We start from the raw sequence: 12,301 nt of genomic DNA, 5'->3' as shown, positions 1-12,301 counted from the left end.
CTCTGCTAATTATTTGCTATTTCTCCTGTAGATGGCTTGCTTATATATATATATATATATATATATATATATATATATATATATATATATATATATACACACACACACACACACACACACACACACACACACACACACACACACACACACACATATATATTTGTTTGTTCATTATCTCTCCCATTTGACTGTGGGCTCCTTGATGGCGGGTCTAGTTGTCTGCCTCAGTTTCAAAACTGGAAAATGGGGATACCAATAGCACCTACTTACCAGGCTTGTTGTGAGGATCGAATGAGTAATAATCGTATAGCACTTAGCACAGTGCCTGGCACATACAAAGGGCTGAATATTTACTGACTGAGATTCGGTGATATATCCATAATGCCAATGCTAAATCACCAACAAAAGGCTTATTTCTGTTACTATAACCACGGCTCATATTTATACTACAGTTTAAGGCTTACAAAGCACTTTTCCCACAACTCTGTGAGTCAGAAAGCACAAGGGTTATTTTCACTTTATAGACCTACTCTGAGGCTCAGAAAGGTTAAAGGACTTGCCCATGGTCACATAGCAGAGTAAGGATTTGGGGGGCAGGGTAATGAGGGTTAAGTGACTTGCCCAGGGTCACACAGCTAGCTAGGAAAGAGAAGGGAGCAAAATGGACACAGGCTGCCTCCTTGAGTGTCCCAGGGCCAAGAGGCCAATTGCTGAGCATAAGCTCCCTGAGGGAAGGACGACTAGCTTAAAGCTAATTGGCTAGCATCATTCAAATCTTCAGCTCAGTGCATGCTGATGTCAGAGCCAGATCCTCTGGCCTGAACAAGGCTTTCAGGTGGGTGTGGTTTTGAGTGAGGTAACTTCCTGATTCTGCGCTGGCCTTAAGAAAGGTCAGGCCAGGCTCTCTGGGTTAGACCCTTCAGCAGGGGGCCTCTGGGAGTCCCAAAACCCCATTATTTTCTCACAGTGGGGATGACTCACATTCAAAAACTAAAACAAACAATACATAAGGCCCTGCACCTCAACTGAGATAATCTAGTTTTTCTTTATTGGAATCTGGATGAAGCACCGGCCCTGGATTCAGGAGGACATGAGTTCAAATCCAGCTTCAGACACTTGACAATTACTAAATGTGTGACCCTGGGAAAGTCACTTAACCATCATTGCCCCCCCCAAAAAAAATATATTGAAATCATCCTTGAGCTGACCAAAGGCTAAGAGGAGCCAAACGGCTCTTTGTCACAGCATCCTTGTACACAAGCCAGATCCTCTTTAAGGCTTCTGAGTAGTGGACAGAGACAGGGAATGAATCAATGTCATCGGTCTCCCCTCTGAACATCCTTGCCCTGCTGGGGCTAAGGAAACCTCCTTTTGTTCAGTGTCAGATGTTCTACAGGAGTCTCACACCTCATTCTAATTTCAAACCTGAGTCAGGCTTTGTCTTTTACAACATGGTTAAAATGGAGAAGAGAAGTGCAAGGAAAATCATATGGAAGCTCAGAGAGAAGAAATGATGGGATCTGAGCTGGATCTTAAAGCACTATGAGGAATCCAGCAGGGAAAAAAAAATAAGGAAAGGCTTTTCTGCCATAATACACTTTTGAAGCTCAGCATCAAAAAAAGTGAACTTCAAAAATTTTTTCTTGGTACTTAAAAAGGACCTTAAGCTTCACTCATCTGGAAAATCTCCTCAAATGGAACATCTCATTCCCTACTTCAAAAGCTGGTACCTGGAATTCCTTCTAATGGGAGGAGTCTATATTAAACTGAATTCAACAAGGAAAGGGGGAATCAACTTTCAAAGAGATCAACCTTTTCACTCAAAGTCCCACAGGAATAAAACAATCAGCCACAATAGGAAGAAACCGAGACCAAAAACAAAGAGCTGGGACACACCCAGATGTCTCCTGGTTTCCCAGTTTGCCCTGTAGCTGGTGACTGGTGATTGCCATTTCAAGCACTTAATTAACATATGTGATTTAAGCTTTGAAGTTTCTCCTAAGTATGTAACAGAATACATAGGACCAAGAGAATTTTAACTATTTATTTACCTTATTCCATGGAAAGCTGTACTCGCAGTCCAGATTAAAAAACTAGATGGGCCAAACAAAAATACTATTAAAATTTTCCTTCCTATAGAACCTTTTTTGCAAAACAAACTAGAAAAAGTCAAATTCTTAAGAGAGTCTTGAAGAAAGTCATTTCTGTGAATTCTAGTATACAACAACCATATTCCTTTTTGGTTTGGTTTTGTTCTTGCCTTTTGCTTTTAGACTGTAGTTGTTTCCAAGCATCAACCATTCTCTCTTCTCTGATCATTGCCCCCCACCCCCATGAACTTTACCTTGTAGCAAAGAAAAAGAGTTAAGCAAAAACAATGGGGGGAAAATGACCCCTTGTGATAACATACACAACATTCTGTCCTCATAGTCCCTTATCTCCCCCTCCCCCCCAGCAATGGGGGTTAAGTGACTTGCCCAGGGTCACACAGCTAGTAAGTATCAAGTGTCTGAGGACATATCTGAACTCAGGTCCTCCTGACTCCAAGGCCAGCGCTCTATCCACTGCGCCACCTAGCTGCCCCAGGAAGTATTTTTTCATCATCTATTTTCCAGGCCCATGATGGGGGTTACTCTAAGTAATCCAACTTTGGCTGCCTTTTAGCAATGGTTTTCATTTATATTTGAATACTAATTGTAACAGGCATATTCTTCTTTTTTTTTTTTTGGCATGGGGCAATGAGGGTTAAGTGACTTGCTCAGGGTCACACAGCTAGTACGTGTCAAGTGTTTGAAGCCGGATTTGAACTCAGGTCCTCCTGAATCCAGGGCAGGCGCTTTATCCACTGTGCCACCTGGCTGCCCCCGTAACAGGCATATTCTTGAAAAAAAAAAAGCTGAGAAAGACAGAATTTGACTCTATTGGAGATACCATATTTTTTAATAGGCACTTCTCTGTCCAGGAGAATTCTCCTTTTCTTTATTTTGCATTTAGGGGGAATAGACAGCATTCTGACATAAAATATAAACCTGCATATTGTCATGGGGCGCAGAGCACCCCAGAATTTCTCTGGGGCACACCGAGGAATCTTCTCCTTGAGAAACTAAACCAGAGGACAGATAAGGCCTAGAGGAACCAAATCGGACTGAGCTAGCTTGGGATTCCTACCCTTCATTCCGGTCTCCCTTATCCTGGGGAGATAAGTTTGGGTGTGGCTTCGGCCTTTGTGTTCTGAAGAGGGATCCGTAGCCACCCCTCACCCAATTCCTCTAGTCACTACTAGTGGGGGATGGTCCTCCACTCCTCACCCAATTCCCCCAGCTACCACCAGTGGGGGATGGTCCACCTTCATTAAAGGAACTTTTCACGGGCAGATGGTCCACCCCCATCAGTCCTCTATAAAAGTACCTTCCGGTCTCCTGTTCGAGGAGATTTGGTACCTCTGAGCCATGTGCTTTATGCCAAATCTCCCCATGAAAAGTCTAAGGATTTCTTTCATGGTTTCCCTCCCCCCACCCTTCCCTTCCCTTGCTCCTAAATAAACTATCACCTTGTTCTAACTATGTTTTGTGTGCAAGAGGGTGTAATTCTTTAAAGAGGAATTCCCAAGAACCCCAACCCCAACCCGTACCCCATTTCCCACTATATCATCTGGCGCCCGAACGTGGGGCACGTGGGATTTTCCTCTTTCCTCTTAACACACAAAACTGGGGGGTGGGAATCTCCCTTCTGGGTTTCCTTTCTCCCTCTCCCGCCTGACTCAACCTCCCGTTTGAGTCACAGAGAGGTAGAGAGAGGGTCAGCTTTCGCACGCGACAGTGGAGGGCAGCCTGAGTCTCCCTCCCTCGCTGAAAGCTCAAACAGACGTCTGGACCACGCTTGGCACAGAACCTGGAGGTAAGGCCCTACCTTCTGGGTTTCTCTTCTCCCTCTCCCACTGGACTCAACCTCCCGTTTGAGTCACAGAGAGGTAGAGACGGTCGGCGTCTGCACGATAGCAGAGAGCAGCCTGGGACTCCTAGATGTCCGAACCACGCTAGGACCCTCAGACTACACGTTTCTGGGTAAGAACATTTATGCTTATGTGTCTATCCCTTACCAGCTCTCTGCTCTTGGTTCAGACTATTCTCCTTAGACAGTAGTTATGGGACAGAAAGGGAGTGTTCCGAAAAATTCACCTCTGGGGTGCATCCTAAGAGATTGGACTAAATTGGAACTTAAAAACCTGAGAAAGAGGTGCATGATACATTTTTGTAACAATTTATGGCCACATTATCCTCTAGGAAGTGAAGGAAATTGGCCTGTACACGGCACCCTTAATTATAATACCATCTTGCAATTGGACAAGTTTTGCAAGCGTGAAGGGAGATGGACAGAGATTCCATACATATCGGCTTTTATGAGTTTGAGCCAGAAATCAAAGGGAAAGGATGAGGTCCCCTTGCCGGTTGAGAATCACCACAAGCCCAAGCAATTCGCTAACTCTTTGGGCACCTACTCTGAGACCTCAGCCTCCCCCCCTCCTCAAACTCATTCCCTACCTGTTTCTCATTCCACTCCTTCTCCGCCTGCTTCTGTACCTATGGGTCAACCACAGTCATATCACTCTATGACTGAGACCTCTCCTTGCCCATCGGCTGATCTCAGAACCAATTCCCTGTGCCACACGGGGAGTGGATATCAGTCTCCCTCTATCCTGCTCTACCCCATTTACAATCGGGGGGAACTCCAATATGTTCCCATTTCTCCTGTTTTTTCCATTCAGCCGACCCCATCTGCTTTACTTAATCTGCAGTCACCTACGGCTATCTCCCTTTCCCCATCTCCACCCATGCTGCAGCCAAAGATTGTTTCCCCTCCCCCACCTACTCCACAGCCAAAGGCTGTCACCCCTCCCCTACTGGGCCCTGTGCCCAATCCTCTGTCTCCACCTGAGCTATCTCCCCAACCCAGGTCTTTACCAGCGTCTCCCACTGCTTCCCTGCTTCCATTAAGGGAATTTCCCATTGGGAAGGGCACAACATTAAGGCGTGCCCCTTTTTCTATAAGCAGGTTATCTCAGATTAAAGAGAAATTGGGGAGTTACTCAGAGAACCCCACAAAGTTCATAGATGGCTTTAAGTCTGTGACACTGGAGTTTGACCTTTCCTGGACCGATTTGCAAATTATTCTTGCCAGCTGTTGTACCCCTGACGAAAAAAAACAGATTTGGGACCTGGCGGTACAAGTTGGGGATGAACACTCGCAGGTTGGAAATTGGGTTGGGGTCCCTGGTTTTACAGCTGTCCCAGTCATAGAACCGAGATGGAACTATGATAACAGGGAAGACAGAGCTCGTAGAAATCACATGGTCACCTGCCTAGTTGAGGGAATGAGAAGGGGGGTTAAGAAACAGGTCAATTATGGAAAGGTGAGGGAGATAACACAGGGGTCTGATGAAAATCCTGCTGTCTTCATGAGCCGCTTAGCAGACTCTCTGAAGAAATATACTAACCTAGACCCCCAAAGAGATGTAGGAATTACTGTCCTCAATATTCATTTTATCAGCCAGTCTGCTCCTGACATTAGGAGAGAGCTCCAGAAGTTAGACTGGGGTCCCCAGATCCCATCCTCACAACTCCTTGACATTGCTTTTAAGATTTTTAATAACAGGGACCTTGCCGTAGCCAAAGAGAGAGAAAAGATGGCTCGTGCCCGCTCCATAGACCAAGCTCATATAATAGCAGCAGCCATCACCACATCTGCTACCAGCAGAACTCTGGCTGGCCGAGATTCTGGCAGCTGCAGTAAACCGGAACACAGAAGTGGGGGACGCCGCACGAAGGTGAGGTCAGCTCTCCTACCTCTTTGTCCCCAGGGCAGCACCCGAGAGATTGGCTTAGCAAAAATCCAGGGCTCTGCAGCTTGCTCTCCTGACCAGCATCGTGTCAGGCCTATGGCCAAGCTGGACATAGGAGGCAAGCCTAGGAATGGTTTTGGGGCGACCTCTGTCTTACTCTCTGGTTCAGGTCCTAGCATGCAATCAAGGCACAAAGTGGGGATGGGATAAAAGGACCCTTAATGTAGACAGACACTGCCTATCACAGAATTAGGCTTGAACTCCCTCCTGTAAAGCAGGCCACACCCTGTCCTGCAAAAAGGTCCCACTTGACTCCTGATCTGATAAAGTCCCTTTTCCTTTTTTTGCTCTGGTCAGTTTTAATTTTTTTTTGTTTAAGTCTGTTCCATCTAGGCTCAAGGATTCATGACACTGTGCCTACGTGTTGCCTCTGGACTCTCTGGGCCCCTCACAACTCCGAGCATTCCGGGCCTTCTCCACTTCTCTCCCCTCCCCCTCCCTTGCGCCGTGATTTCTTCGACCCCCGGTCAGCATGAAGCAGTTTCAGAAGAATCTTCGTCCCCTTTCCTTATATATAGAGAAGTGGGGAATGTCATGGGGCGCAGAGCACCCCAGAATTTCTCTGGGGCACACCGAGGAATCTTCTCCTTGAGAAACTAAACCAGAGGACAGATAAGGCCTAGAGGAACCAAATCGGACTGAGCTAGCTTGGGATTCCTACCCTTCATTCCGGTCTCCCTTATCCTGGGGAGATAAGTTTGGGTGTGGCTTCGGCCTTTGTGTTCTGAAGAGGGATCCGTAGCCACCCCTCACCCAATTCCTCTAGTCACTACTAGTGGGGGATGGTCCTCCACTCCTCACCCAATTCCCCCAGCTACCACCAGTGGGGGATGGTCCACCTTCATTAAAGGAACTTTTCACGGGCAGATGGTCCACCCCCATCAGTCCTCTATAAAAGTACCTTCCGGTCTCCTGTTCGAGGAGATTTGGTACCTCTGAGCCATGTGCTTTATGCCAAATCTCCCCATGAAAAGTCTAAGGATTTCTTTCATGGTTTCCCTCCCCCCACCCTTCCCTTCCCTTGCTCCTAAATAAACTATCACCTTGTTCTAACTATGTTTTGTGTGCAAGAGGGTGTAATTCTTTAAAGAGGAATTCCCAAGAACCCCAACCCCAACCCGTACCCCATTTCCCACTATATCAATATGTAGCTAATATTTAAGTGAAACATTATCTGTATATAACATTTTTATGTATTTCAGTTTTAAGCAAACTTTTAAAAATCTAAACTTTCTTGTTACTATTTTTAACCTTCTCAAGTCTATTATCTATTAATAACTTCTATCAAATTAAAGGTGTACAGAGTCACTGTGCTGACCTCATTGTAGTATTCCTATGAAACCTGGACAGCCTACCAGCACCATGCCAGGAAATTGAATCACTTCCATTTGAAATGTCTTGGGAAGTTTCTGAAGATTACCTGGCAAGATAAGATACCAGACACTGAGGTCTTTTCTTGAGCTGAACTGCCAAGCATTCAGACTCTACTGTAAAGAGTGCAACTCCAATGGGCTGCCCACGTTGTCTGAATGCCAAACATACTTACATTTGCCAAAGACTATTTTAGGGAAAACTCACACAGGGCAAGCACTCAGGTGGAGAAAAGCAGCAGCAATACAATGACACTCTCCAGGTCTCTCTGAAGAAGATGCTGGCACAGGCACAGGACTGCCAGCATGGGGTGCCCTTATCAAAGAAGGCGTTATGCTCTATGACTGAAGCCGAACTGCAGTAGCTCAAAGCAAGGGGGAGACATCTCCATTCCAAATACATATCCCACCCAGCTATGGGGAAGTGAGTGCACCTCCTAGCACTGCAGAGCCACTCTAAGACTAAATGTTAAAGACTAGCTTTGGTCCTTCATCGATGGGGGACAGAGAGGGACTGCAGCTTCCTCCCTTCCACCAAGGAACCACGATAGAAAAAAATGGCATGTGCCTAGAAGACTTCCAGCACACAAGTCAGGCGATCACATCACTGAGATGTGTATTCCTTAGAGAAAGAAGGAATCAGACATCATCTAGTCCAGCTCCCTCGTTTTACAAATGAGGAAACTGATTCACTGGGAAGTCAAATGATATCTACCCAAGGTCACACCTGTGGTAAGCAAGAGAGGCAAGATTTAGCTCCAATCCCTATGGCTCCCAACACAGGACTCCTGCCACTACACCAAGGAGTACGTTTTAGCAACTGTGCCTAAGTTAGAACATGGTCAGAAGTGCAGGCCACTGAATTAAACAAACAGTGCTCATGGACCTACCTTGCCAGGCACTAAACAATGAACCGGAACTAGAACGCAAGAGGAGACCAATGGGCTGGAAATCCCATAGTCCTTTCAAGGAACCCAAAAGCTGCTCCTTGCTAATAGAATCTGACATGTGCAAGGGATCTGCCTCAGAATCTATCTAGTGCAAAGTCCATCTTTTCTTTTTTTCTTCTAGCTATGTATTCTTTTTCATCTTTATTTATTTATGTTTATCATTCTTTTTAAAAATTTGGAGCTCTCTGGGAGCAGCTAGATGGCGCAGTAGATAAAGAACCAGCCCTGGAATCAGGAGGACCTGAGTTCAAATCTGGCTTCAGACACTTGACACTTATTAGCTGTGTGACCCTGGGCGTGTCACTTAACCCTCATTGCCTCACCAAAAAAAAAAAGAAAGAAAGAAATATTCTGCAATCAAGACTGATAATTGTGAAAGACAAAACAGTCACTGATCTATTCATTACTCACTCATTGAGTCAAGAAGTAAAAGGGATTATAAAACATCTCTTGGGATACTAGTTTATTCAGCTCAACAACCTTGTACAGAGAATATATGGTAACTGGGGATTGACCCTGATTTTTTCATAATTGCCCCAGAAACTAAAAACAACATGATAAGGACAACAAATGGGATACCATGCTTCCACATTACAAACTCTAGAGAAAGCACTAGGATGAATAGTCATAAAGAGGAATAGCACTTTAAGGATGACATACTCAATTCTAGCATAACATCTTTCCTACTAGAAAAATAAAAGGACTACTGAATTTTTGTGGAAATTCTATATTTACCCACACAAACCCTGCTTCACAGCACCATCTGTTGGTTACTATCCTGTGTGTCTGCGTACAAACTCCCTTAAGAATCTATGTCTTCAGGGGCAGCTAGGTGGCACAGTGGATAGATAAAGCACCAGCCCTGGATTCAGGAGGACCTGAGTTCAAATCCAGCCTCACTCAATTGAAACTTACTAGCTGTGTGACCCCAGGCCAGACACTGAACCCTCATTGCCCTGCAAAAACAAAACAAAACAAAACAAAACAAAATCTATGTCTTCAAAAAAATACAAAACAAAAAAGAATCTATCTCTCAGGGGCAGAACTGGCTCAGAGTGGGCCTAAATATAGCAATTGTATTTCTTTTACCCAGAAACCCTGAGAGTCTCTCTCCTAACTCCTTAAATATCCTTTGTGGGTTTTTGGGGGGGAGAGGGGGAAGAGACTAGGTAAAAGAGGCCTTTCTTTGCCTCCTTTCTTACCTAGCCTTAATTACTGAATGGGCAATGCCTCAGGCAAATTGAGATCTAGGAAAGGCCTTAGCTTAAAAGGCCTAGGTCTTTCTCTTCAGTTGTCTATAAGGTGCTTGGTTCTTCTTCTGAAGCTAAGGCCACCCTCACTTCAGCCGGCGGCTAGCACCACTACAAACAAGTCTCTCCTCATCCATCTCCCGAAATGGCCGTCTCCAAGCTCACTTGCATCTACTCTGCTCTCATCCTTCACAACAATGAGGTTCCGGTCACGGAGGATAAAATGAATGCCCTCATTAAAGCAGCAGGTGTAAATGTTGAACCGTTCTGGCCTGGATTATTTGCAAAGGCCCTGAACAATGTAAACATTGCTAGTCTCATCTGCAATGTAGGAGTTGGTGGACCTGCCCCAGCAGCTGGTGGTGCTGCCCCTGCTAGCACAGTTGCCCCAGCTGAGGAGAAGAAAGAGGAAGCAAAAAAAGAAAAGCCCGAGGAGTCCGATGATGACATGGGCTTTGGTCTGTTTGACTAAATATATTTTTTGAAACATTAAATAAAAAGTTTAACTAAAAAAAAAAAAAAAAGCCTAGGTCTCCCACTGCATCCTGGGCCATTTCTAGTCGTCCAGATATATCTTGCCACTGGACTGAGATGGTTCAGGGGGAAGAGTGTAAGGCTGGTGACTTTACACAGCCCTTCCTAATTTAAATCCAAGTCACTGCAAGTCATGACATCACCTTCCCAATGTCATTGTCCTCTTCTCGAATGAAGGACAACTCAGAATTGACAGTTAGGTTTCAGAGACTTTCCTTCTTCACAGGGAAAGTCTGAATATCTGGCTTCAAAAATAAAATAGATTGAGAGGACCAAATCAAACACTGTCAAATGCTTAGAATCCTACAGACCTAATCAACAAACCAGAAACACAACCCAAGTGCCAAATGGCAATCACCCAAGTGCCTTCAAGGAACTCAGGGGTGAAATTGTTGAACTGTGGGCCAAAATGTGTAACGTGTCATTGCAAATAAGCACTCTGTAGGAAGACAGGTAGACTGCCAAAGAGACCATGGGAATAACATGCTAGAAGAAGCTGGCAAAATCTTACTGGGGCAGGGGGAGAGAAGCTGGCAAAATCTCACAAGTCTGCTTCACTAGTATCCATGAATTGTCAAGACAACCTAAAGAAGGTCCCACACACATTGAATGGACCCCCACCCCTACTCCCACAAAGAGGATCATGGGAAGCCTTGGACAAGAGTAGACAATATTGTGCATATTTCCCTCCCTGAACAAAATAGGCAGGCATGGATGGATTACATTTACATTGTTTATGGAATGCTAGAATGATGGAGAGTACTAATCCATTTGAAAAGTAGAATGAGGTTATAATGAGGGTATCCCAAAAGCCTTCATGCAGTTTTAAGCTTTAATAATCTCAGAATTATAAATACTACAAAAATTATAAAAACATCATTAGAAAGTTCAGTTATTTAAATTTCTTTTATACATTTAGTGATTTTTAAATGAAATTTTAATAAGACAAAGTACCTTGTCATTAGGCATTGTATATGTGATGATTACTAGAGAAATGTGGTGTTAAAAAGTAGATTTGGGAATCATAAAGAAACTCAGTATCACTGAAAAAAGTTCTATTTGTGGGGGCAGCTAGGTAGCACAGTAGATAAAGCACGGGCCCTGGATTCAGGAGAACCTGAGTTCAAATCCGACCACAAGCACTTGACACTTACTAGCTGTGTGACCCTGGGCAAGTCACTCATTACCCTGCCCCCCCCCAAAAAAAAAGAAAAAAGAAAATTCTATTTGTTACCCATATACTTTCATAGAGGATAACATCAATAAAGGTGTGGATCATTCTCATAAAGTTGTTTTGTAGACGGACAAGAAAGCAGGCATTTGAATCAGTTTGATAAAATTGAAAATATCAAAATTAATATTACTTCTAGTTTCTATGGTATGAATTTAACTGATTTTATGCTGTATTACTTTTATAATTGAGTTAGCTTTTCCTCTGTCAGTTTAAAGTTACAAGCTAATTTGTTATCAAACCCAAAAGACATATTGTCCATTGTACAACTAAGGAGAGTCTTATCTCCCTAACAAACCCTTCTAGACACCGGAGAGTCTGCTAATTCAAGTTCTATTAACAAGGTCCACGAGATGGGGATGGGTATCAAAATAAAAATGAACATTCCTTAATTGTCAGAGAGGGATGGGGGGGGGGCAGCTAGGTGGCATAGTGGATAGAGCACCAGCCCTGGAGTCAGGAGTACCTGAGTTCAAATCTGGCCTCAGACACTTAATACTTACTAGCTGTGTGACCCTGGGCAAGTCACTTAACCCCAATTGCCTCACTAAAAAACAACAACAAACAAACAGAGAGGGGTGGTCCCTAGCCCCACAGGAGTGTGCTTGCCCTCCTTCTTGAATAACCAATCACGTTGTATCAAAACCCAGGAGGCTGTCTGCTCTGTAACCAATCATACCGTCTTCTCCACCTACCCAACTCTGTATTCCCCAAAATTATATTAAGGCTGGTGAGTTATCTGTGAAAGAGGCTACTGACCCACTGGTTACTGCTAGCCTAATAAACTAATCATGCTCAGACCATTGTCTCTCAATTGACCTTAATTTACAAAGGTAACAATATTCCCAGTCATCTTTGAGGATAATACAGTCCACAATTTTCCCATTCTTTTAATATCTTGCTTTCTTTCCTATACTAAAAATCAATATTGATTGCCCTCAAAATTGTGTCATCTCAGGGGCAGCTAGATGGCACAGTGGACAGAGCACCGGCCCTGGAGTCAGGAGTACCTGAGTTCAAATCCTGCCTCAGACACTTAACACTTACTGGCTGTGTGACCCTGGGAA

The 12,301-nt window shown here is 44.3% G+C and overlaps 2 protein-coding genes across 2 annotated transcripts in view; one reads left to right on the top strand and one right to left on the bottom strand.

Annotated features, from left to right (window-relative positions):
• The window catches only part of LOC122740750 (cytochrome b5 type B), a 42,771-nt gene that overhangs the window by 23,965 nt on the left and 6,505 nt on the right, over nucleotides 1–12,301 (bottom strand). The gene's annotated exons all lie outside the window — the stretch shown is intronic.
• LOC122740751 (60S acidic ribosomal protein P1-like) lies at nucleotides 9,600–9,993 on the top strand. The gene has a single exon (XM_043983392.1). It carries the CDS (start codon nucleotides 9,615–9,617, stop codon nucleotides 9,939–9,941), a length of 327 nt encoding a protein of 108 aa, XP_043839327.1. The 5' UTR covers nucleotides 9,600–9,614; the 3' UTR covers nucleotides 9,942–9,993.

Source organism: Dromiciops gliroides, chromosome 2 (assembly GCF_019393635.1).
Source record: "Dromiciops gliroides isolate mDroGli1 chromosome 2, mDroGli1.pri, whole genome shotgun sequence".
Lineage (NCBI taxonomy): Eukaryota > Metazoa > Chordata > Mammalia > Microbiotheria > Microbiotheriidae > Dromiciops > Dromiciops gliroides.
Note: the sequence above shows the minus strand (reverse complement) of the source record. Positions and strands in the feature narration are given on the sequence as shown.

Excerpts from the sequence above, each read along its gene's own strand:
- LOC122740751 (XM_043983392.1), top strand. The coding sequence starts at position 9,615 with ATGGCCGTCTCCAAGCTCACTTGCATCTACTCTGCTCTCATCCTTCAC.